The 25,447-nt window shown below is 66.2% G+C and overlaps 1 protein-coding gene across 7 annotated transcripts in view; it reads left to right on the forward strand.

Annotated features, from left to right (window-relative positions):
* Gse1 (Gse1 coiled-coil protein) overlaps window positions 1-25,447 on the forward strand; it is a 303,688-nt gene that overhangs the window by 134,526 nt on the left and 143,715 nt on the right. For 2 of the 7 annotated variants that reach the window (XM_071604615.1, XM_071604619.1), the window contains exon 1: window positions 22,516-22,711. The exons of 4 other annotated variants lie outside the window; for them this stretch is intronic. In XM_071604615.1, the coding sequence (XP_071460716.1) occupies window positions 22,669-22,711 (43 nt within the window). In that variant the 5' untranslated portion in view covers window positions 22,516-22,668. Of the gene's footprint in view, window positions 1-17,346; window positions 17,559-22,515; window positions 22,712-25,447 lie in introns of those variants that run through there. One more of the 7 variants, XM_071604618.1, reaches the window with a different exon arrangement.

A 25,447-nucleotide genomic window follows, 5' to 3' on the forward strand; every position in this document is an offset into this window, starting at 1 on the left:
TCCTGGGGGCTTCGCAGCCTGGCTGCGCCCCGGCCGTCCACTGAGGCAGCCAGTGGGGACTGTGTCTGGGCCCCTGCAGGCCTGGAGCTGCCACACTGTGGACAGAAGCTACCCTCTGCAACTCCGGCCTCTTCGGGTCTGCTCGGGAGCCTGGATGGGCCTGCAGATCCCCGGCCTCCCGGGTCCCTGGAGGTTCCGTCGCCCACCCGGCGGGTGCCGTCCCTGGCCCTGGCTCCGGGTGAGCAAGTAGCACGGCCTGCTGCTCCACCCTCGCCCTGGCCATTCCCCTCCTGCGTTGATTTTCTGAGGTTTTTTTAATTTAATTTTCACAAAACCATGAAGAGAGCTGCACTTGTGTCCACTTTACAAGGAACCAGGTGCAGAGAGGGGAGATCTCCGGGTCCGGGCTCGGCAGTGAAGGGGGGCTGTGGCTCACGGCCCGTCCTCTGCGCCCGTCCTGCTCTTTCCCGAATGCCTGCCTGGGCCGTGCCAGCCACAGCAGAGAGGGAGGTGGACAGCCACCAAGCGACATCACTGCCACCCAGGGCCACTGTGGCCACTCACAACAGATGCCTGGCACTGAGGCCGTCTGCGTGACCGTCTGCAGGCGTGTGGGTGGCTGGCGGGATGTGGCGTGAACCTGGACAAGGGAGCCCCGCGCCTGTGCACGCTGCAGTCCCAGTGGCCTGGAGGCTCCGCCGGGGGTTGTCTGTTCGAGGCCAGCTCAGCAACTTAGCAGGACCCTGCCTCAAATACAATTTACAAAAGGGGACCCAGCTCAGGACACTCCAGGGCTCAACACCCAATGCTGCAAGGAAAGGGACAAAAATCCTTTTTTTTTTTTTTTTGATGGATGGATGGAGAGTTGTCACGTGTATGCAGTGATGCCAAATAGACGGGTGACGGTGCAATTGTACAGTGCTGGGGACCCACCCAGAGCCTCGCACTGGACCGGCATGTGCTCTATCCCGACTGCAGTCCTAGCTTCGCGGATGGAGAGACGTGGGCTGGGGGGTGGAAGGCAGGGGACTGGGCAGGTGGAGCTGGGTGGACAGATAGAGGGACGTGGCTCAGGTGGGTGCCCGTCTGCTAGATGGCTGTCAGGCACGGGCTCTGGCCCTCTGAGGACAAGAGCCACCCTTCCTATGGCCCTGGTGGGAAAGGGAGGGGCCTGGTGGGCATTCCGGAGCATGAGTGTAAAGGACTGTGTCCGTCCCCCACCACAGGGGACTGTGTGACCCGGAAGGCCCTGGTACTGTCTGGGAATTATTGCTGGAACCCATGTGGCTCCCAGAGGACCCTCACTGTCCCCTCCTGCTCTGTGAGCACCATTTGGGGTGTGACCCGGGAGTCCTAGGCCGTGGCCAACACTAACCACTAACGGGCCTCCAGCCGCGGCTCGGGGCACATGTGCCACTTCCGCAACCTCCCAGCCCCCGGAGGGAAGGCGGGCAGCGTGCACCGGGAGGAAGCCAAGCCCAGAGGCTGTACTGCTGGGCTGCGTCTCCGCCGGCCGACCTTGCCTTTGAATAAGAGGCCGTCCTTCCTTCCTTCCACTCATCCATCTGTCCTTCCTTCCATCCATCCATCCATCCATCCATCCTTCCGTCCTTCCTTCCTTCCTGTCCTGGGGACTGAACCCAGGAACACTCTGCCACTGAGCTACGCCCCAGCCCTTTTCTTTTTAGACACAGGGTCTTGCTGAACTGCCCAGGTTCCGTGAACTTGCCAGCCTCCTTCCTCAGCCTCCGAGTCGCTGGGATGCAGGTGTGAGCCTCTGAGCCTGGCCTTATTTTTTTTCAGGAAAGGGTCTCACTCCGTTGCCCAGACTGGTTCCAAACTCTCCAGCCTCAGGCTTCTCAGTCGCTGGGGTTACTGATGCGCCACTGGACCCAGCAGGGGGCCCCTTGTTTTCATTTTGTGGCCGCCAGCCCCACACCCCAGTTCCCCATCCGGGTCAGGCAGGGAGCGCAGCAGGCCAGGAGGCTGGCTCAGGGCCAGGGAGGCGCACTCCACAGAGCAGCCACCAGGTGGTGCTGCCCAGGCCCGGCCCTGCCCCAGATGGTCTGCCAGAGCTCACACCAGGTGCTCAGCCCCAGACGTCCAGGTGGGCCCTGCTGGGGACTGTGGGTAGGGTCAGGGCCACCCGCCTGCTGCTGCCCTCTGGCTCCAGCCCCCGGGGGACTGGCCGGTAGTCTGGGAGAGAACTGGGTAGGGCTGCCGGAGAGGCAGTGTCCTGGAGCCCTCTACACGGGCCCCTCCCTCTGAGTGTCCCTGCCTTGGCCTGCGGCCCCATCTGTGCAGCCAGGGTGACCGGGCCATGCGCACAGTGGCTCTTCTCACTGTGCAGTGGGTCTGTGGCCCCAGGAAGTGAGGTCTCTGTGAGCGAGGGTCAGCCACGGGAGGGGCTCCTTTTCAAGTTGTGAAAGGTCCCTTCCTCCCTGGGGCCAGGATCAGAGGGTTGAGGCCAGGACTTGGGCCTCCAAGTGGGTGGTGTGACCTCCTGGTGAGTGCCAGGAGCCAGCCCTAGCCCCAGGCCTGGCCAGCTGAGCACAACCCAAGCCCGGGAGGCCACAGCGGCCTCCCACCCCCGTCGGGACGGCTGTCTGCTGCGCGGATTCCGAGGGACCCACGCGGTGGCGGCGGGGGGGGGGGGGGGGGGCTGCGGAGAGGGCGGCGGGGCCGGCGGGGAGGCGGCCTCCAGCTGCTCCATGGGAGACATCTGCTGCGAGGGCGCCCGGAGCGCGGCAGGGTCGGCGCCCGGCAGCCCCGCCCCGGCCCGCCCCCGCGACTTTTGGCCTCGGAGCAGATGGCGGGGCCGGGCCAGCCGCCGGTCTCCAGTGTTACCACACCCATGAAATGTCCCGTCGGGGAGGCGAGGAAGCTGCGGGGCCTCCCGGCGACCCTTCCGCCCCATGCCATCTGACTGTCCTGTGGCAGCCCCCTCTGCTGCGCCCCGAGGGCGCTCGTGGGGTCACAGAGGCCCCCTGCGCGCCCACAGTCCCCGCCCACAGAGGAAGTGGGGGAGGGACGCGGGGAGGTCTTTTACAAGGGAGTGGAGGACGGCCTCCTGGAAGGCGCTTTTCCCTTCCCGTTGTTATTTCTAGAAAGCCCAGTGTTGCCAAGTCCCGGGCCGCCTGCTGGACGGGAGGGAGGCAGCCCGTATGGTGCCTGGGAGGAGAAATAAGGAAATAATGACATCCAGGAGGGCACCCACGCGGCAGGGGAGGGCCGCGTTTGCACCGAGCCCAGGAAGGGAGCCACTGGCCCTGGCCTGGCCCCGTCAAGGGCATCCCCTGCCTTCCTAGCTGTGGGGCTGGACACCAGCCTGGAGCTGGGGCTGGGCTTGCCTGCACTCCAGACCCCTCTGCAAATCCCCACCTCTCTGAGCCAGTGTCCTCGGGTGGCACCTCCTGCGGGAGCGGGGATTCAGTCCTGCGAGGAGCAGTCGGGAGCTCCGTGCATGCCCGTGGCACCACCTCAGGCCCTCCTGGGGGACCTGCCAGCTGCCCGCGGGGACCAGCCTGCCTTCCTCTGCCGCCCCCCAGCAGACACTGAGATCTGGGATGAGTGGATGATGAGCCGGAGCCTGGTCCTGCAGGGCCACAGGTCCCCTCTCAGATCCCGGGGCTCTCCCCCAGGGGTGCGAGGAGGCTGCCCTCCAGCTGGGAGAAGAGGGGCAGGGGTGCCTTCGCCTCCTGCGGGGACCCCTGCACAGGTCCTTACTGGTGTGGCCATGGGGGGGTGGCCGTCCTGCTCTGCAGCCTCAGAATTGTCAGGGAGGCCTGGGGGCAGAGCCCTAGGGCTTCTTACTGTGAGGCTGGGGACACAGAGCTTGGAGTCCCAGGTCTAAGCCTTTGCAGCTAGGAAGGGAGAATTCAAACCAGGTGGTTGGTTCAGGGCCTGCGTGTCCAGCCTTGGCCTTGGGGTCCTCTTTCTGTCGACGGCACAGCTGGCTTGAGGGCTCTCAGGGCACCGCACAGAGGATCTGAGGGTCTGAGGTCACAGCACCCAGCTCTGCCCTTCCTATACTGACCGTGCCCACCTTATGCATGCCCTTCTCATACTGACCACTGTGTCCAGAGAGCAGGACCCCAGTGGGGTGAGGGCTGCCCAGCACGGCCTCCTGCCTGCTCCATAGGACACAGCCAGGGTGGCCTCACCCCTAACCTGGGCCCCCAGATCAGAGGCAGGCCCCCTTCAGGTGGGGACAGCTTGATTGCCCAAGGCCCGCCAGAGCCTCGGAACTGCCCTCTGGCCCCGAGGCCCAGAGCCAGGGCTGTCAGGGGTCACTCGGCAGCCACTCTGTCTGCAGGACCTGGGGGACCTGCCCTGCCCGCCCTGCTCCCTCCCCTGGCCCTGACCCAGAGGGTGATTTATGTGGTTGAGGTAAAAGGCCACTTGAGGTGGGGCCCAGGGACAGGGGTCAGGACAGCCACGAGGCGCCAGGGAGAGAGTGGCGGCCTGCCCAGGACGCGGGCGGCTGGGGAGGGCTGGGCCGGGCAGGTCAGGGGCTGCAGCAGTGAGGGCAGCCGCCTGGGCCCAGCCCCCTCTGGGGAGCGGAGGCCGTGATTCTGCCATCTGGTCCCCGCCTGGGAGGCCCCTCACTGGCTCAAATGGCCGGCGGAAGGGGAGACAGATGGCGGTGGGCTTGGAGAGGTGGAGGGGACTTTGTTCAGAGCACTTGCAGGCGGGGAACACGCGGTCTCACTCACACACACTCACACGCATGCCAGGCGCCACCCGCAGGCGCGTTGCAGCTCTTCCCGTGCCAGTGGGGGGGCTTCTGCTGGGCTCCGCTCGCGACTGGCTGGTGCTGACTCCCCGACACACTTGTGCACCCACAGGGGCACGTGGAGCTCTGCGCCGAGACACAGACGCAGGTCTGCAGGCCACGTGCGTGTGCGCAGATGTGCCAGACGCACACACGCAGAGACCACAGACACCCGCGGGCACGTGCCTGCACACGCGCACAGAGGCTCAGACACGCGTGTGCAGATGTGCACATTGACACAGGCACGCTCAGGACACGTGGTCACCCGTTGCCCGTCGGTGCCCTGCAGAGCTTCACCCCCTCTGAGGAGGACTCGCCCCTTGGGCCCCAGAGCTGTCCCTGGCACGGCTCCCACCGCCACCACACGAGAGCCTTTCCCACAGGAGCCCCCGTCCTGCCCACAGCTGACCAGCCTCCTTCCCTGCGCCTGATCTTGCCACCTCTCGGGGTTCCCTGCGTGTCACCAATTCACGTCTGGTGCCGCCCTGCTCTTCCAGAACATCCCCTGCGCGTGGACTGCCAGGCCTCATGCCCTCGTGTGCCCCGGTACCTGCAGGGTGGGTGCTTGCCAAGCGAGTGATGGGCCACCAGGAACAAGTGTGGCCCCAGGACCAGGTTAGAGGTGACCCTCCGCCTTGCTAGGGCTGGGGAGCGCCTCGAGTGTTCACAGAGACAGCTGCAGGCGCAGTTTGTTCAAGCTTCTCCCAGCCTGCACCCAACTCCTCGCACAGTGTGTCCTGAGCGCCTGCTCCTGGGAAAAGCGCTCCCTTGGCTTCCGGAAGTTTCATGTGCTTCTGGGAGGTGTCCGCTGGGCCAGAGACGGGCAACCAGCCCAAAACGTGTCCAAACATCTGAGCGAGGGCCCAGCTGCTGGGCTTTTGGACTCCAGGAGGACATGGGTCAACATCACTGAGGGCCTTCCTGGGTTCCTGGCTGGGGCCAGAGGTCACGTCTGTGACTGGCTGGGCACTGCGTGGGTCTCCTTCTCTGTGGCTCTGGGAGGGCTGTACCAGGGATAGAACCCAGGGTGCTTAACCTGAGCCACGACCCAGCCCTGTTCATCTTTTATTTAGAGACAGGGTCTCCCTGAGTTTTAGGGCCTCACTGGTTGCTGAGGCTGGCTTTGAACTCCCAGCCTCCTGCCTCAGCCTCCTGAGCCGCTGGGATTACAGGCTGCACCACTGTGCCCGTCTTGTCTTTGAAGTCACGTGGGGTCTGGTGCTGCGGCCACTCGAGGAACGGTCTCAGCCCAGTAAGGCCCTGGCACATGGACAGGGAGGTGGGAGGTGCCCGGTGTCTGATGGCAGCCCCGTGGGTACAGGAGGCTGGTGAAGGAGCCCTTTGTCTTCTGTTGGGACTGGCCCCGAGGCCCCCACAAGTGGTCAGGGGGAGGCCCAAGGTGCACGCGCCCAGCCACGCGGGTCTGTGCTGCCCAAGGCCTCGGCTCTTGCTGGGGTGGGGCAGAGACGCAGCCCCCCCCTGGTTCCAGGCCCAAGCTCAGTCATCAGGTCCCCAGAGGAGCCCCTGGGCCCAGCAGCTCTGCCCCCTCCTGTGCCCCCCTTAAAGGTCAGCTCCTGTGTGGGGCCAGTGGCAGCCAGGCAGGTGGGGACCCGTCCCAGCCTGTGGTGTCCTGGAACCAGGAAGGGGCTGCGTGGAGGTGCGGTGGTGCCTGTGGAGTGGGGGGCCTGGGCAGTCTGCAGTGGCCGATGGCCGGGAAGCAGGAGGCGGGGACAGCTTGCAGGTAAACTGAGGCTGGGCTGGGCCAGCGCCTGGTGCCTGGCCGGGGCTGGGACGGCTCTTAGATGCCGTGCTGTCCACGAGCCTCGCGGCTCCAGGGGGCTGCGCAGGCAAGGCCACTGGTCAGGTGCCCAAGGACTCTGCCACTGGCTCCCAGTGGCCTTAGCATCCTGGGCTGCCACGGCACGTCACTCCAGCCCCATTCCTTAGGAGGACAGAGATGTGCTCCCCCACAGTTCCGCAGGCCAGAAGTCCAGGCCAAGGTGTGGGCAGCCGGCCCCCAGGGCTCGGGGGTCAAGTGGCCTTGCCGTGGGAGGTGCTGTGACTGCAGGTGGCCCCCCAGTGGCCCTGCTCGCAGACGCAGCGCAGTCCGTCCTCCACTCCCACAGGCTCAGTCCTGGGTCAGGGTCACCTCCTCTCAAGATCCTTGACTGATTTCATCCAAAAGACCCCGTGTCCACGTCGGGTCTGATGCTGAGGTGCCGGGTGCACCAGGCCCCCCCAGTGCAGCCTGGCACGGCCTCGGCTCCACCAGCTGGGCCAGCCGCGGCCCTGCTGGCCCCTTGGCACCACGTGGTGCCTGCTGTCTGCACGGGGTTAGTGGTCAGCCTCCCTGGGGACAGCTGGCCACGTCTGCATGCTGGGTGGCTGGGCCACTGCCCTCTGGTGAGTGGAGACCAGGATGCCACCAAGGGGGCCACCAAGGGTCCCACGGTGCCCAGCGCAGCCGCCCACACAGGGTGAGCACCCCCAGTCCAGCAGCGTCAGACCCAGAATGCATCAGCCGCCTCGCGGGGCCCTGTGGCCTGTCACCGCAGCCCTTCCAGCTGCTGGCGCAGTGTGTGACCTGCCTGAGCCCGACGTGCAGCAGTTAGGAGGTCGGCAGGCGGGCGCAGGGTGACTGGAGCCAAGTGACCCCAGCAGGCATCTGCACCGGTCACCAGGGCCTGCCTGGCATGGACAAGTCCAGTCTCTGCTTCCTTCTGAGGGCAGGTGGGACACCTTCCCTCCAGGGCCAAGCACAGGTGTCCAGGGGTGAGCGTGGTCCCCATCAGGTCAGCCTCCTGGACTCTGGTGGCTCCCCATGCCCCCCACACCACCATGCAAAGTCCACAGCTGGACACTGGACTCTGAGGTCCTCCTGGCCCCAGAGAAAGGTGAGCCCCAGAGCTGTGGCTGCCCAGAGGCAGGGCAGCATGGGGCAGGCCCGGCGTGGGCTCGGGCCTGTCAGGGAACCTGAGCCCTGGCTGTGTGACCTCGGGCCAGTCCCTTCCCCTCTCTGTGGCACTCTCCCCACCTGTAAGATAGAGGCAGTGAGAGCGGCCTCCCCAGGAGACTGAGGATGTGTCTGGGAGGTCGCTGTCTGGGCTGGCCCCAGGTGGGTGGCGTTCCCGTGAGGGCTGGCACCCCTGTCATGGGCAGGGACTTGGGTCTCATCTCAGAGCAAAACCCAGAGGGACCTGCCGCTGGAGGGGGCACCGCTGCCCTGTGATGAGGCCTGGGCCGTGGCCGTGCGGCCACTGTCGGGAGCAGTGCTGCCCCGTCCCCACGATCACCGCGTACTGTCCCTGGCATGTCCTGTTCCCCTTTGAGCCCTGCTCACTCCCTTGCCTGAGGTGGGGACCCTGCCCGCTGGGCCCCTGGTGACAACTAGAAGTCAGGAGCGGGGCCCTGTGGGGAGGGGCCTGGAGAGGGCCCTCGCTGGGACAGGGAGGCCAGGGCATCAGCACGCTCGGGAGGGACAGCCTCCTGAGTCTGAGGGACCTTGTCCAGAGTGGCAGGGCTCGAGTCTGGCAGGGGACGGCGGAGCGGTGGCCGGAAGCCTCCTCCATGCCTGTGGCAGCAGCTGTCCCTCAGGAGGCGGGGCTGTGGCTGGGAGGACCTGGGCCGGGGAGCACGGGCAGGGCTTCCGCGGTCTGCTTCCTGGGCCACGGTCCAGAGGCAAAGGTCCGGGCTTGCCAGTCCCCAGTCCCCGTGTCCCCTGGACCTCTGTGGGTGTGCGGGGTGGGTTCTCGGCCCGTGGCACCCTGTGCACAGGCGTGTGTGCAGGCTACCGTGGGGGCCCCGGGGGGATGGAGAGTCGCCCCGTGGCCCTCCGTGGCCTCGCACACACCACGGCCCGGTCTCCGCAAGCTGGCCTGGCCTCCTGGCCTCCTGGCCTCCTCTCCCAGCCTGGCGGCCCCCGCTGGCCCCCTGTCGTGCTGCCCGGCTCCAGGTGTCATTGGGGTGCCGAGCACCGGCCCCAGGAGCTCCTCGCCGCTGCCCCCGCTCCCGGGGCTGCCGCCTGGTGGGTGATCAGAGGCTGACACCAGGTGGGGCCCTGCTGGCAGCCCAGCCGAGGCCAGCGGGCTGCTACCTGCCCCAGCGGCAAGCGGGCAGCTGGTGAGCGTCGAGGCGCGGGAGGCAGAGGCCAGGCGCCGGCCACCCCAGCAGGCCCGGCAGCCGCCCTTGTGGTGAGGGGCAGCTGTCCCCAGGCCCCTCGCAGGTGCGGGCCCAGATCCTGACGAGCTAAGCTCTGCGTGGCGGGCGGCTGGCAGCGGGCGGCTGAGCCTTCCCCAGGCAGCCGCCATCTGCACTGTGATAAACGCCCCGAGGATGATAAATAGACAAGTCGCACTTTTATTGGATTGCAGTCCGGGAGCAGCCACTTTGGGTTTGGCACGGTGTTAACGACAGATTTCTGCTTCCCTTGCAAGGCCTGGCCTCTCAGGGAGTGTGCCAGCAGCAGCGGCCCTCTCCCGGCAGGAGGGAGAGCTTCCCCAGCGCCCCCTCCACGTCCGGCCACTGGCCTGCTCCTGACTGGCCCCCCGCACCTACACCGCCCCCCCAGGTTTCTGCTGGGGGCCAACCCCACAGCTCTCTGGGGCCAGGCTGATGGGTTCAGATCTCAGGGCTGACACCCAAAGGCTGTGTGTCCTCAGACAGGTCTCCTGACCTCTCTGTGCCACGGGCATCCCATCTGTGAAGTGGACAACCAACGGTGTTTACCTGACAGGCTCGGGGTTCCTGGGTAGGGGCTGTTTGGAACAGTGCCTGGTGCGCAGACGGTATGTAAATATCAGCTGCCGGATCAGAGCTGCCATTCCTCCTGTGGGCTTCACCCTGCCCAGGGAGCCTCGGGGCCCTGCCTGCCAGCGGGTGGGGACTGGGTGGGGTCCCGTCTGGGAGGAGGTTCCGTGGCTGGAGGCCTGTGCTTGCCAAGACGCCTGGCCCCGATCGACCTCTGCTCCCCGTGAAGACCAGGGCTCTGATGGCCTCCGGGGTCTGCCTTGACCGCCCCCGAGACCCCGGGCAGTGGCTAATCTGCTTGGGGCCTCAGTTTCCCGTCTGTGAAGTGGGGATCGGCCAGCGCTCACGGCCCAGCTGTCGAGGCCTGAGGAGGGGACGCGTTCCAGGGGCTGGGCCAGCACCTGTTGGCTCGGGTCGCGGTGAGGCCGGCTCCGAGCTGGGCCCGGGGACAGGGGCCATGGAGGGCCCCGTGAGCTGCCACAGTCGCCCATCTCCCTGAGCCTGGGCGTCCTCGTCTGCGTCCCCAGGCGCCCACACCTGCCTCTCGCTCCCGCCCTGCTGTCCCCAGGTGACCTCTCCCCCTGCTCAGACAGGGATTCCCTCACCTGCCCCTCCGTCCACCACGTCAGGGGCTCCACTGCTCCAGCTCCGGAGCCGGCCCTGACCCAGCCCGGACCCGTGGACGCCCCAGGCCTTCTCCCACCCGCGCCCTCCCACGGCCTCCTGGGCCCCGCGCCAGGGCCCTCCTGGCCTGCTCTGTCCCTGGACCTCATGGGAGACTCCCTCCAGCCCTCGTGGCCTGGGCTCCTTCTGGGGACCCCCTCGGCTCTGGCCATCCCGAGGTCCCCTCAGCCATGGAGGACGCCCCATGAGCCTGGGTGGGCCAAGAACCGGGCTCCACAGTTCCGGGCTCACACCTGACCTTGGCAAGTGACCCCTCGGTCCTCAGCTTTCTTCCCTTGGACACGGGCTGCTGGAAGCAGACCACAGGGTGTGTCCTGAGGGCAGAAGACCCGGGATGGCGCTGCCAGCCGTCCCCTCACTCTCCCTGGGGACCTCGCCTCGCCCTCACAGCTGCCCTCACAGCAGGTGGGTGCATTCCCAAGTCCCAGCTGAGGCAGCCGAGGCCCTGCAGGCCCGGCTCCTCCAGAACCCTGTCTCCAGCCACAGACACTGAGCCCAAGCCCTGCTTCCACCCGAGCAGGAAGAGCTTGTCAGCCAAGGCCCAGAGAGCCCGAGAGACTTGCCCAGGGCCACACAGCTTCTGTGTTCACACAGCAGCCTGATCTGCTTCGTCCTCCAGGGCGGACTCGGGGCACCGTGGCACACGTGGGACCTGTGCTGGGACTCACATTAGGGGCCATGACTCAATCTTAGCGTGGAGGGGGAGCAAGCCTGGGGGCAGGGCCAGGCAGTCTGGTGTCCGGCCACCTGCCCGGACTCTCCTGGGAAAGAACATGCAGACTTCCAGGGCAGGTGACACCCCAGCTGAGTGGCACCCTGCTGTGCTGGCCTCAAGGATTCTGGGATTCAGCCGCCTTCCAGACCTTTCCAAAAGCCCTCCATTCAGAAGACATGACCGCGCAGCCCGGGGAGAACCCTGTGGCACGGTCCCGTGTTTTTATTTAAAATGACGGCGTGGATTGGGCGCGTTTCAGTGGCGCAAGAGGCAGCTGCGAGGGACAACGGGAGGGAGCGTTTATGGAGCACTTGCTGTGTACCCAGAGATGCTGCAGGCACCTGACCCAGAGAGATGAGGTGGGCCCCAGAAGGAGACCTGCCCCTCACCTTCTGGAATGTTCCCGGGACAGCCAGCCCAGTCCTGTGGCTGCTTCCTCTTCTCCCTCCATGGCTGAGTTAATGCAGACTGGCAGAGGGCGGCGAGGGGGCTGGGTGAGGCTGGCAGCCGGCCTGTGCCGCCTGCCCGTGCCGCCCCCGGCAGGAAGCCGCCGCTCATGCGCGCAGCTGCTGCTAACAGGTGAGCCCGGCCGGCCTCCCAGGGCCTCCTGGAGAAACCCTAATGAAGTGCAGCTGTGAACTCCAGCTTTGGGTCAGGAAGGCAATTTCTCATCTCTGCTCGCAGCAATTGAGCCGAAACCCGGGAGCTGTGTGCTTCTCGGTGCCAGCGCCCTCGGCCCTCCTGGGTGGCAGGCGGCCGCGTGTCAATATTGACTCTGGGGCGGGGGAGCCCGGCTGGCCAGGCCAGAGCAGCCCCCAGGGCAGCGAGGTGGGAGCCGGAGGGGCTGGCCGCACGCCAGGCCGAGGACTGGGCCGCCCCCTCCCGCGGTGACTGCTCTGAGTGACTCCGGGCCCAGGAGCTGTCACCTCGCCGCGGCAGCACATTGGCAAGGGCCCTGCCACACACCACATCTGAGCCCCTCCGCGGCGCCAGGCTCCGCTCCTGGCCTAACCCGCTTTTCCGGGTGGTTCCTGGCGTGGAAAGGCGCAGATCCACAAAGCCGGGGTGGCCGGGAAACCTCAGGGCCTCCCGGTCAGGGGCCTGCTGACGAGGAGGTGGCCCAGGGCAGGGAAGAGCCCTGGCTCCCAGATCAGGCTGGGCCTGGCCCTGCTGTGCCGCCTCTGGCCACAGGGTCACCTGAGAAGCCAGTTTCCTTCCAGGAGACACAGAGGAAGCGCTGGACACTGCCCGGGCTGACTGGAGGAGCCAGCAGTGGCCTCTGCTCGTGCTCCTGGGCTGGAGGTCGGGCAGCCCCTGTCCCTGCTGCTCGGCGTGTCGCCCACAGGGGATCCCCCAGCGTGGTGGCCCTGGGCCAGCAAGCCTGGGCTTGGGCTGCTGCTGTGTGGCCTTGAAGAGGTTGCTTGACCTCCCCCCGTCCCCTGTAGAATGTGAGCGTTGGATTTGAGACTCTCATGTCAACAATGGCAACGACGATGGTGCCGTGGCTCCCACAGGGAAGGAGACAAGTCATGCCGCCTCGGGCAGATTGCCAGTGCCCTCCCCTGCCCTGCCACACCGCTCACCAGGGCTCCCAACGTGACCTGCCGAGGGAGGGCTGGTTCCCCGGCCTGGGGCCTCCCCCAGCCCCTCGGGCAGCATCTGGACTCCACGCGCCGGCTTCCTGCCTGGGTTCCCCGGGAGGCCTCTGAGGCAGGGGAATGGCAGGTTGGAGGCCGACCTCAGCCACTTAGTGAGACCCTGTCCCAAAACAAAAAATAAAAAGGGCTGGGGTGCAGCTGGGGGGGGAGCACCCGGGCTCACCCCCAGTGCCACAAAAAGGAAGGAAGGAAGGGTCCCTCGAGATGTCACGGGTGCACTCCCTCGGGTCGCCCCAGCGGGCACAGCAGGGAGGCCACCAGGGTGGAGATGCAAGCCGACCCCCCAGAGACTCCGCCCTGTCCCCTGGCCCTGCTCCAGCCCCAGCGCCTCAAGCTGTGGGCCTCTTCTGTCCCTGTGTCTCACTGTGCAGGGAGCCCGGAGCATTCCGCGCGGAGCCCCACGCTGACCTCTGTGGTCAGCTGCGGCTGGGGCCCTTGCCAGGAGCATGTCCTTGGCAGTTCCTTTGAGGGGCCGTTCTGCCTGTGGACAGTCTGCTCAGGAGGGGACACTGAGCGCAGGCTCCCATGGCCAGGCTGCTCCCCAGGCCCATGCGCCCAGGCAGGGAGTGGCCCCATTGACACCCCCATCACAGCTCCGGCTGGACTCTGGCCAGAAATGCGTCACGGGGTCCTGGGCCCGAAGCCGCCTGAAAGAAAACAGATGGGATGGGAAGCCGCGGCCCCGGCCTGTACGGGCCTGGGACTGCAGCTGGGTAGGCAGTGGGACTGCCAAGCCCCGACCTGGTGGCACCCGGCGCCCTGCCAGCAGGGTTCTGACTTCCAGAGCTAGGGCACAGGCAGCTGGGGACGCTGGGGCCACCCTGCGTCTGCACCCTCTCTTTTCCCAAGGCCCCAGTCCTGGCAGCGTGGGAATCACGGGGACAGAATAAGAGCTCGTTGGCCTGTGACCGTGGCCGGGCTGCTGGGGTCTTTCAGAGCCCCCCGAGGGCCTGGATCCCTGGTCTGAAGGCAACGGATTGTTCCGGAAGCCCAGGTTGGGTGCCGCCTCCTGCTGGGGGAAGCTTCCTCCTGGAGTCCAGCACCGGCCAGCTGGCACCTCCTGCAGGACTCCTGCAGAAGGACCTGGGCCGGGGACACTCGCAGACTCTGCCGAGAGGGACATCTGCTGGGCAGGGCGCGCCGTTCCTGGGCAGGCGCGGGCGTTGTCTCGCCCCCGTTTATTCCGTTAGCAAACAGTTGGTGCCTCCCTCCTGCCAGGCTTTCCCGAGGCCACGCAGGGTGGACTGAGACCTCTGCTGGGGTCAGGTGCTCGGTGTCCACCACACCCCGCAGGCACAGGGTCTCGCTGGGCCTTCCTGCTGGGGGGTGGGCCGCAGTGCCCCCAGGTGCGGCACATCTGCAGGGCAGCATTAGCAGACCCAGCCGGACCCCGATGGACACGGGTGCCGCGTGATCCAGACGTCCCTCCCTGGCAGCTGCGAAGCCTCCCTCCAGCTCCTGGGTTAGAGGAAAGTTCCAGTCTTGGGTGTTGGTGGGGACAGGAAGGAGGGGCTGGGAGGGGTCTGGAGACCCTGCCCCTCGCCAGCCTTCTGCCCCTGGCCGGTCTGACACCCACTGGAGGCTGAGGCAGCTCCTTCCCTGGTGGCTGCAGGGTGTCATGGTCCCACCCTCGAGCATGTCCGTTTGGTGCCTGTGGGTCACAGAACGGAGGCTGAGGTGGGCAGCCGGGGAGGGCTGCGGTGGGCTTGTGTGGAGGGGCCTCCCTCAGTGGGAGGGGATCAGAGGGTGCCCCTTCCCCGCCTCACACCTCATTCGTAGGCTGGGTGGGAGGCCCAGGAAGGGCAGTTCTCTCCTGGCCAGCTGTGCCTGCCTGGGCGGGTCCCGTGTGGCCCCGAGGGTCAGACACTGCGTGCTGCTCCGTGACAAATGACAGCAAGCTGGTTCCCTCGCAGTTGTGTCTGGAATGCAGGTGTCCTGGGGCTGGCTCCCTGGGGAGCTCCAAGTGCATGCCCGCCTCCCAGCTGCCCGCGTCCCTGGCACTCCTGGGCTGCAGACGCATCCTGTGGCTCTCGCCTGTCACGCGGCCTTCTCCCAGGCCCGCCTCCTCCTTCCTGCCACTGCTAAGGACACTCATTCTTGGGATCACCCTGCCCTGGGTGATCTCATCTCTGGGTCTTTAACCCAGTCACCTCTTCAAGGACCCAACTTCTAAGTAAGGCCATATGCCAGGTCACCCACATGCCTTTTGGGGGACCACCCTTTGCAGAACCTGATGCCTCTTCAGAGGACCCAGATGCCCTGGCTGGGTCTGTGGTGCCCAGGTCTGTGCAGCTGCCCTGCGACCAGCTCCCAGGCAGACACGAGGGCCATGGGCCAGGGGCGAGGGTACAGGGGTACAGGACGTGCGTGGGCCTGCTGGGCACAGAGCTGGCCGCCGTGAGCACTGGGGCGTGGGGTCTTTGTCCCAAGCACAGCCTCGTCCTCCTCTTCAGGGATGAGGAGCAGGTCCGGAGCCAGTCCCCTGGCTGAGGTGGCACCGTGTGCTCAGCCGGGGCTGGGGCGCGAGTCCACAGCCCCCACCCCACAGTGTGGGGCCTGGGTTATAGAGACCACCCAGGAAATGCCAGTCCACAGGGCTCTGCCTGTTTGGGGGACCTCACTTGTCCTGGATGTGACTCTGTGCCAGACTCTGTCAGGGACAGGCTCAGGAACCCACTGTCTGCCAGCCACCTCCTGCAGGCGTGGTGAGACTCCCCCGTTGGGGAGTTTGGTCTCCATTTTTGACAAGCGTGGGGGACACGTGACGGGTTCCTGTGCTGGCAGCCACCTGCCTGTGCACATTCCCATCCGCTCTGATCTGTGCCAGGAGGGGCTGGCGGCCTCCCCGGGAGTCAGGCCGTGCCCTGGGATGGCCTCACGTCCCCGCCCCTGGTGAGGAGGCAGAGCCGCCTCCCCGTTTCCCTGACCGACCGTGTCCAGGGAGGAAGTCAGCTGGGCTCTCAAGGTGGGCGAGGTTCCGTCCACCCTCACCTGTGAACGGAGGTGGCCAGGGCTCAGTCCTCTCTTGGTGGCACACCCCCGAGGGCCAGGGCTGTCTCTAGGTACAGCTGTGCAGGGGCGGCGTCTGCTATCGGGCCTTGGCTGGCCGCGTTTTCCTGCCCACTCTGAGAGACCTGCGGAGCTCTGGGATCCTGGGGACCGGGGGCGGTGGCCGGGCAGGTCTGCAGGGTGGGCCTGAGGGACGGGCCCCTTGGTGGGGCCTGCAGAGCCCTGCCCTCTGCCCTCCGCCCTGCCGTCTGCTGGGGACTGCCACACCTCGTGTCCCCAGCAGTGCTGGGGCCCTCTCACGCCCACGGGGCATCGCTGCTGTGGGCACCAGGTCCTAGCACCTGAGGACGGGGAGGGTGGTCCTAGCACCCTGGGAGGGGAGGGGGGTCCTAGCACCCTGAGGACGGGGAGGGTGGTCCTAGCACCTGAGGAGGGGAGGGTGGTCCTAGCACCCTGGGAGGGGAGGGGGGTCCTAGCACCCTGAGGACGGGGAGGGGGGTCCTAGCACCTGAGGAGGGGAGGGTGGTCCTAGCACCCTGGGAGGGGAGGGGGGTCCTAGCACCCTGAGGACGGGGAGGGTGGTCCTAGCACCCTGGGAGGGGAGGGGGGCCCTAGCACCCTGGGGAGGGGAGGGGGGCCCTAGCACCCTGGGGAGGGGAGGGGGGCCCTAGCACCCTGGGGAGGGGAGGGTGGCCCTAGCACCCTGGGGAGGGGAGGGGGGTCCTAGCACCCTGGGGAGGGGAGGGGGTCCTAGCACCCTGGGGAGGGGAGGGGGGTCCTAGCACCCTGGGGAGGGGAGGGGGGTCCTAGCACCCTGAGGATGGGAGGGGGGTCCTAGCACCCTGGGAGGGGAGGGTGGTCCTAGCACCCTGGGAGGGGAGGGGGGTCCTAGCACCCTGGGGAGGGGAGGGGGGTCCTAGCACCCTGGGGATGGGAGGGGGGTCCTAGCACCCTGGGGATGGGAGGGGGGTCCTAGCACCCTGGGGAGGGGAGGGTGGCCCTAGCACCCTGGGGGAGGGGAGGGTGGTCCTAGCACCTGAGGATGGGGAGGGTGGTCCTAGCACCCTGAGGATGGGGAGGGTGGTCCTAGCACCCTGGGAGGGGAGGGTGGTCCTAGCACCCTGGGGAGGGGAGGGGGGTCCTAGCATCCTGAGGACGGGGAGGGTGGTCCTAGCACCCTGGGGAGGGGAGGGGGGTCCTAGCACCCTGAGGATGGGGAGGGTGGTCCTAGCACCCTGGGGAGGGGAGGGGGGTCCTAGCATCCTGAGGATGGGGAGGGTGGTCCTAGCACCCTGGGAGGGGAGGGGGGGTCCTAGCACCCTGGGGAGGGGAGGGTGGTCCTAGCACCCTGGGGAGGGGAGGGGGGTCCTAGCACCCTGAGGACGGGGAGGGTGGTCCTAGCACCCTGGGGAGGGGAGGGGGGTCCTAGCACCCTGGGAGGGGAGGGGGGTCCTTCTCCTGCTGCCTGGGTATCTGTGGCCCTGGAGACTTGGAAGAGCTACACGTAGGTAAAGGTCACTCTGAGCCCTGGGGGTAGGTGTGGCGTCTCAGAGGCCTGCAGGGAGGGGGGCACTGGACCCCAGTCCTGGAAGGAGACCCCCCCTGTGCCCAGACCACCCCTCCACTGTCAGGGATGGGGACCCGTGGGAGGTGCTGGTCACAGCAGGAACAGAACGGGCCCTCCCCACAGAGTCACGAGGACCAGGGAGAAAAGCTGACCAAGGGCTTCCCAGCAGCTCTGCCAGAGGGACTGGGCGACATGTGAGGAATGGGCCTCGGGAGTGGGCACCCGAGGCTGCTGCCTGCCCAGGACGTGGCGGAGGTGACTGCAGCTCCTGCCCCCTGCTTCTCCCTGACCCCAAGGGAAAGGGCAGCAGGCTGGCCCTGGAGGCCCTGGAGAGTGGCAGGCGGCCAGATAAGGACGGCGAGGAGGGGCTGAGGGCAGAGGCCCTGCCAGAGCGTATCTGGAAAGGTCAGGCCCCGGGCGGCGGGGAAGGCAGGGTGGGCGCAGAGGGCGGGCGGGCGCCTCTCCACAGACCTGGAAAGGCTGGTGGCAGCTGCGGCCAGGCCACGAATCCCAGGAATGTGGTGGCCCCTGACCTGAGAGAGGACACAGGTCCTCTTGGGTTTCTCTCCTGCCCTGTGGGGTCAGCACAGCAGGCCTCTCTGTCTCCCTCGAGGTGACAGAATGTGTCTTGGCTCCAGGACCTGACCACACAGAGCTCCCAGGCTGCAGGAGCAGGGCGAGGTTCAGGGCCCCCCCCAAGACCCCCAGTCCACACACAGCCTCGCATGGCCTCCACAGGCCCCAGGCCCCCCGCCCTAGAGTGAGACTGGGGGAGACTCTGCCCCACCCACAGGCTCGGCAAGCCTGGGCAGGGAACAGACAGGGGGAGCCACCCTGAAGAATGTGACCCAGGGCTGGGGCTGCCGGGCTGAGCCAGGTGCCCATCCCTGCCAGCCTTCTCTGCAGACCGCCTCCTCTCAGCCCAGAACACAGGCCGCTACTGCTGACCCGTCCTGCACCTGGAGGGATGGAGGCACAGAGCACCCTCCGCCCCGGCCCTGGCTCCCCACAGCCCCGTCTGCTCTGCAGCCCAGAGTGCCAGGCCGCAGGGGCAGGGACGGGTGGGAGGAGACGGGCCTTCCCCCGAGCTGCGGCTCCTCAGTCAGGAAGGGAGCCGGGGGCCTGGGGGGTGCTGTGCTGGGAGGGAGCCAGGTGGCTGGAGCTGGGAGCAGCCGGGACAGGGAGCGGGCTCCACCCCTGGCAGGGGGTGTGGAAGGGGCAGCGCGGGGATGGGCTGTGCCTCCGATGCCAAGACACCCCGATGGACAGGGTGGGCAGCCCCGGGGGTCGCTCCTGGTGAGGCCTGCTGGGTGCCAGGCCCGAGGCGGGGCTTCGCGGTTGCCAGGCGCTACCTGCCAAAGCAGCAGTTCCTAGGACCAGGGCAGCAGCACCCCGGGAACTGGTCACACTCTCACCTTCCCCCAAACCTGCTGTGGGAGAAACACGGGCAGAGAGCCCTGCAGCCCCGTCCACAGCCCTGGGCGGGAGAAAGGCGAAGTCATAGCGCCCTGGGGACTGGGTGCCCGTCCCCTCCCTCGGAGTCCTTGCCAGTGTTGGGCCTGCTGCTCGTTCCCAGGCCTGAGGACGCAGCCCCGACTCATTTGGGGGCTGTCTGGAGACAACGCGGCTCTGGGCAGGAGGCAGGCAGAGGTCAACAGGCCACGCACCTGCCGCTGCCCCCGGCCTCCCTGTGTCCAGTCTCCAGCTGGTACCAGGTGGTGTCCTTTACCCCTCCCCGGGTTTCAGGGGTCTGCTTCCTTCCTGGGAACCTGGGTAAGCTGTGCTCTCGGAGCCACTCCCTAGCACAGTGTGGCACTGCCAGGAGGTGACACAGGCAGAGCCACCAGCAGCCCGTGCAGGGCCCGTGTGCAGATCACTTGTTTATTTTTAAATTTCGCAGTACTGGGGATTGAACTCATGGTGCTCTGCCCCTGAGCCTTAGCCCAGCACTTTCTTTCGTTTTGGTACTGGGGATTGAACCGGGAGCTTCACCCCTGAGTTACACCCCAGCCCTTTTTATTTTGAGACAGGGCCTCACTAAGTTGCCGAGCTGGTCTCGAACTTCGGATCCTCCTGGGTCCGCCTCCCACATCTCTGGGATTACAGGTGTGCACCACCGTGCCTGGCTCCTTTCTTTATTTTGCGACAAGGACTTGCTAAGTTGCCCAGACTGGCCTTGAACTTGTGATCCTCCTGCCTCAGCTTCCTAAATAGTCGAGATTACAGGTGTGTGCCCTATCAGGCCGCCCCGGAGAGAGGGAGGCACAGAGCAGATTAGAGGTACCTCTTCCTCCAGGCAGAAGGTCCCCTGGGCTGGTGCTTGACGGTGGGGTGCAGCCGCGCTCCATCCAGGTGCTCTTGGCAGTGAGTAACTTAACAACTGCACCTGAAGCTCTGCTGTTGGTTCCTAGTTGGCTGCTGGGGGCTGGGAGCACAAACCACCTGGAGCCTCTTTCACCCTGGAGAGACCCCAGGTGCTCAAGTCCCCTTTGCAACAGGGCATGGGTGGGGTCTGTGGCTCACACTGAGGGGCAGAGCGTGCTAAGAAGCCACTCAGCCGAGTGTGCCCTCACTTGGATGAGGATACCAAGGCCCTGCTGCATGAGGCTGGAGCAAGCCGCTGTGAGGACTGTGCCTCCCTTCCTCGGCTTCCCCTGCCCTTGCAATGTGCAGAGGGGACAGCATTTGCCCCTCGGGGAAGCCAGCCAACTCCTGGACCTGGGTGAGTTGACCGCCCATCAGATTGTGTCTACGCTGCCGGCTCAGCTGTGCCTCTACCCAATAGCTTCTGGAGGAGTTCTCACCAGGTCCCAGAGCCCACAGTTCCCTGGGACACTCTCCTCCTGATGAGGTGGTCAGAGGGCCCCAGGAGCCCTCGCGCAGATAAGGTGTGCTCCTACTGCAGCTCTATCCTGAAGGTCAGCTGTGCTCAAGGTCAGCAGGCTGGCCTGGGAGACCTAGTATCCCGGTTCCTTACAGCAGCATTCCCACCCTGGGTGCACATGGGAGTGTCCTGGAGAGGCCAGGCCCACCCTAGAGACTCTCATAGCCTGTGGAGGGCTGGCCTGAGGTCCAGTGGGGTGGCACCATGCCTTGCCCTTGTGGGAAGGATGCTGGATTGATGGACTTTGGAAGCCCAGCTGTCCTTTGCATCTGCTGGAGCTGGGGCTGAGGGCCCTGGGCAGATGCAAGATGGGTCATGTGAAGCCCAGGGCTGCTTCAAAAGCAAGTGACCAGCAGAAAACGGGCAGCTGGACTCCGTAGGGATCTGAGTAACCGGGGGCTGTGGTGGCTCCAAGCTGGGCAGAAGCCAGCAGTCATCTCCCACAGCCAGGGCTGGCGTCGTCTTGGGGAAGCGAAAACATGGGGTGAGGACATGAAGGAGATGTGGACAAGCAGAGGGACATCCCAGAAGCCTGGGCTCCAACGCAGGGGCCATGCCAACAGGCTGCAAGCTAGTTCCTGAGGTCTGGTGACAGAGGAGGCCCTGGCCCCGTAGGGAAAGCTGAGACACTGGCTCAGCACAGGAAGGCATTCTCGGGAGCAGTCCCCTCTGGCCACAGAGACTGGAGACCTATCCCACACCTGCCTCAGGGCCAGCTGGGAGTTGGCTCCGGGGGAGACTTTACCAAGGGCCCTAGCTTGGCAGGGGGTTGGCTCTGTGGATTTCTCAGCCTCAGGACTAGTGACATTGGGGTGTGGCTGATTCCTTCTTGTAAGGGATGACCTTGTCTTGTAGGACATTCAGCCAACCCCTGACCTCCACCGCTGGATGCCTGTAGCACCTCCCCCCCTCAAAAATGTCTGTAGACCTTGGTAGCACATACATCCTGGGGTGCAGAAGCACACCCTCCCCTTGGAGAGACACCCAGGGTCTCTGCCTGCCCTGGCTGCACACGGGGACCCCTGGGGCGTTCAAGGGTACTGAGGCCTGGTGACTTCTCAGAGTGATGCCGTGGGTCTGGGCATCAGCCAGGCACCAACAGGGACCAGGTGGTTCTAATGTGCTGCAGGGTCTGGGACAGACCTCGTGCTGTCCCAGGCTGTTTCTCCAGCTGGACTCACCTCAAGCAGCACCTGGGAACAGCAAAGGAAAGCCTCCCACTTCATTAGAATGACCTGGAATTCTCAGGCCGAGCTCCCTGCAGCAGGAGGCTTAGGATCCCCAGCTACCATGAAGCAGGAGGCTCCCAGAGGGGCACCCCCACCCTGTGACCTTATTGATGCCCTCTGCCCCACTGTAGCTCTGGGGAGCAGCCGCTCTGCCCCTCCCTCCTCTCCTCTGGCTTGATTTAGTGGGCGGTGAAGAAAGGCAGCTTGAGAGTTGCTAAGAGCTGACGCTCGCCAGCACTTATCTGGAAAGGAGAGGCTGGGAGCCCTGAGCCTCGGCCTGAGGCTGAGCGCACCTCCCGTGGGAAGGCCCCCCCACCCCGCAGGCACTGCGCTCTGCAGGGCGGCTGGCACTGTCACCACCCCACACACCCGGGCCCAGTGCAGGGCTGGGGGGGGGGCTGCCCCTCCCTGCCAGGTCTGCTGAGCCTCTGGGGAGGGGCAGGACACCCCCCTGTCGCCCCAGGGCCTGGGCCCAGCTCCCCACTGGCCTCATCCAGGGAGCTCAGAGACCTCAGGGGCCATGCCAGGTGGGCTGCCAGAGGGGTGGCCCGTGGCTGGCTGGCTGGCTGGCTGGCTGGTGGAGGCAGGCGAGTCCCCCCACTCCAGGATCCCCTCCACCCTCAGCCTTTGGTTGCTTGCCCGCCCTCCTCTCCTGGCGCCTGTCCCCCGCCTTCTCCTCCCTGATGGAAAATACAAAAGAAAAATGCGCCAGTGCCCAGGTCTGGGGAGCCCCAGCCCCTGGGATGGAGAAATGAAAAGCGGCCCCAATTAGAGGCTTTGGTTCTGCAAACTTGATGCTCGGCACTTGAACTGTCACGGCGGAGCCTTAATTAGCAGCGGCGGGGGAGAGGTCAGGGACAACTCAGCAGTCTTGACAAGCGCGCTATCAAGTGCAGGCAGCGGGGCTGCCCGGGAGCGCGGGCGGGCGGCGGGGGGGAGGAGCGCGCCGCCCCCGCCGAGCGGGAGGGAATGAAATGGTCGCTGCGAGGCGGCGGCGCAGCCTCGGCCGCTGGGGCGTGAAGCGGCGGGCGCGGGGCGCGGGCGGCGTGAGAGGCGGCGGCGCCCCCGGCCCGGCCCCTCCCCGGCTCCGCGCAGCAGGCGGGCGGGGCGCACGGCGCGCGGCGCGCAGGGACACCCGGCTGCTCCGTGACCCCCGAAGAGTCCCGGGGTTCCACAGCCCGCTGTCTCTGCCCCCCCCCCCGGGGACACCCTCGGCCGTCCCGTGACCCTCTCGGGTCCCCTGGCCCCTCCCAGGTTCCCAGCTCCCGCCGCGAACGGGTGGGAGGGGCGTGACAGCTCGGGCGCCCCCGCCGAGCGGTGATTCCCACGGTGCCGCCGGGGCTATGCCCGGAAGCCCCTTCTAGAGTCCCCCGTCCCGCGGCCCGGGCGGGGGCGGCGCAGCATGCTCGGCATGAAGACCTGGTCGTCCCTGCTCCAGGATCTCAGTAAGTGCCCGGCGCCCGCCGCGGAGGGAGGGGGAGGGCCCCGTGGCACTTTCCGGGTCGCGCCGCCCTCCCCGCCAGGCCTGACCCCGCGCTCACCCGCCCGGCCCCCACCCGCCCGATCGCCGTCCTTCAGGCCAGGCACGTGTTCTTCAGCGCGCCACCAATCGAGCCTCCTCATCCTGTCAACTCAGAAAAGCAGCCATCGATTTATTTTTAAGTGGAGAAGCTCCATCTGCCCGCGGTCTGGCCGCCCCTGTGGCACGTCTAGGCCCCGGCAAGAATAGTGGAGAGTCACCTCCAGATTGTGTGCAGGGCGGGTGGCCGGCTGGCACCGGTCTGGCTGCTGTCCAAGGCGCTGCATTATCCTGGCTGCTCAGCAGCCCCAGGTGGGGGGGGGGTCAGCCCTGGCAAGGCCCCTGTGCTGGGCAACCAGGGGATTGAGTCCAGGAGGCAAAATGCACGCCCAGGGGCGTCTTCCCTCTCACCTGAGTGGGTGGGAACCTGGGTGGGTCTGTGGCATAAGCTGTGCCCCACCCCAGCTGCCCCAGGACCTCGGGGCCTGTCCCAGGTCCCTGGGTGGGAGAACTTCCTCCTGGCATGGGTCCTGCAGCAGGCCTCAGAAGCACTCTGAAGCCCCCCTGTGGCAGTGCTACAAGACCAGGGGAGGAAGGGACTGGTGGAGGGGGCAAGGATGGTCCCTGCAGGGTGGCTTCGGGGCAGGATGACCTCAGGACAGCTCCTCCCATGACAGACCAGCGTCCTGACCTCCAGGTGCCTCACCTGCTGGTCTTTCTTCCAGGTGGGCCGGAGTGGGGCCAGGGGTGGCCCTCCAGCCCCCAGCCCACCCACCTGCCCTGCCTGGCCTCCCTGGTGGCTGGCGGTGCACCTCAATGCGTGTTTGAACGGCGGCTTTTAAAGCTTTTTGCCTTTTGAGGACTGGTGGGGGGCGGGTGTCGTTTGGAGAGGTCAGGCACAGCCCCTGCTTAGAGTCCTCGGGTAGAAAGAGCTTAAAACAAATCCCATCCATCAGATGCCGGCTCAGGCGGCTGCCAGTGCTCCCCTGGGGCCAGAGTGGGGCGCAGCCCAGACGCAGACGCCTTTCCCTTTGAAGCAGTGGACCTGGAAACGCCCCTCTTATTTCAGCGTTTCATCCTTGCCTCCCCCGCCTGGCTCCCTCTGATGGTCCTTCCCTGGTGCCTGGCGGGTGGAGGCGGCCTTGGCAGCCCCAGAGGCTGGCCAGGCCTGGCTGTGTGACTGCCTGCTCACGGAGCGTCTCACGGAGCGCTCAGAGCCTGGGTCTGCTCAGGTGTGTGCCACCATCTGCCAGGCAGACCGCGAGCCTGGCTGGCCGCGTGTGGCTGTTAATTCTGTTGCTTCCCCTCGGCCACCCGACTCCCCTGTCCAGGTGCGGAGCTGGCTGGCCCTGGCTTTGTTTCTGAAGCCCAGCTAGCAGGCAGGGAAGAGCATGTGCTTCAGAGGCCCTGCGGGGAAGTGCTGGGTGGCCAGGGTCAGCGTCCCCACACAGGCACGTCCTCTACCTGCGGTTGCTCCTGGGCACAGGCTCAGGCTCTGGGCCCTGTGTTTGCAGGTGTAGAAACCGAGGACACCTCACAGCTCAGGGTGCACAGCCAGAGAGCTGCAGAGGAAGAGGAGGAAGTGCACAGAGCCCCAGGTCATGTCCCCCCAGGGCATGGCCACTGGGCACCTCTTGCTTCAGCTCCGGAGGGTGGGCTCACTCTGCCACCCAACATGTAGGAGGCCCCTCATGGCCACAGGACAGAGCAGCAGGTGAGAAGCCCCCAGCTCTGCAGCCTGCTGGGTCTCACCTGTGCCTGCCCTGCCTGGCCGTCCCGGCTGCTGGGTGCGGTAGGGGTGAGGGAAGCATGCAGTGTGACAGGGACAAGCCACATGGTGACACCCTAGTGATCCGGCCTCTCTGTACCACATTCTCCCACTGTGGCATGGGGTGCTGTCTTGCCCTCCGAGAATAAAGACCCCCCCATCAGTTGCTCTGTTTTCCTAGAGATCCCCACCTTTCCCCTACGCACTCCAGGCCTGGTCTGAAAGCCGCCCCTCTGGGAAGCCCTCCAGGCCCCCCTGCCCCAGGCAGGTCTTCCCTCCTGCCTCTCTGTCCTCCCGCCTGTTGGGCCGCTCTCGAAGGAGCCTGTGCACTTCCCCAAGGGAAGATCCTTTCTGTTTTCCTCTCAGAATCTCCTGAGCAACTGAGTGTGCAGTAGGTGCCTGATGAGGCTGGTCAGGTGAATGGGCTGTTTGGTTCCCTTCCTTGGTCCTCAGCAGGCTCCAAGCCGTGGTGATGGTCAGAATCACGTTCACAGCCCGTCTGCATGCTCTGGGGTGCCTTGAAATCAGGTCCAAGTCCCCCGGGTGGAGGGTCTGTCGCCAGCAGTATAGACCCAGCCCCATAAGCGCAGGCCTTTCCTGGGGCCCGGAGGGCGGGTTCCCAGCTCCATGACCACAGCCTGCTGCGGGAATGTGAGCACAGGGCCCTTTGGGCAGATCACATGGTCAGCTGCTGGAAGAACTGAGATGGGTCACCCCCAGAGCTGGTCAAGGTGGCCCCACTGCCTGCAGCTGACCTGTTCTGTAGGGGGCCAGGCTTCAGCCAGCAGGAGCTCTCACTGTTGAGATGAAGGGCTGACGCACAGGCAGGAGGCCCCGGGAACCCTCAGAGAGCTGTCAGGGCTATCTGGTCCCCGCTGCCCCTTGCTATTAGCC

This window comes from Marmota flaviventris, chromosome 18, assembly GCF_047511675.1.
Source record: "Marmota flaviventris isolate mMarFla1 chromosome 18, mMarFla1.hap1, whole genome shotgun sequence".
Lineage (NCBI taxonomy): Eukaryota > Metazoa > Chordata > Mammalia > Rodentia > Sciuridae > Marmota > Marmota flaviventris.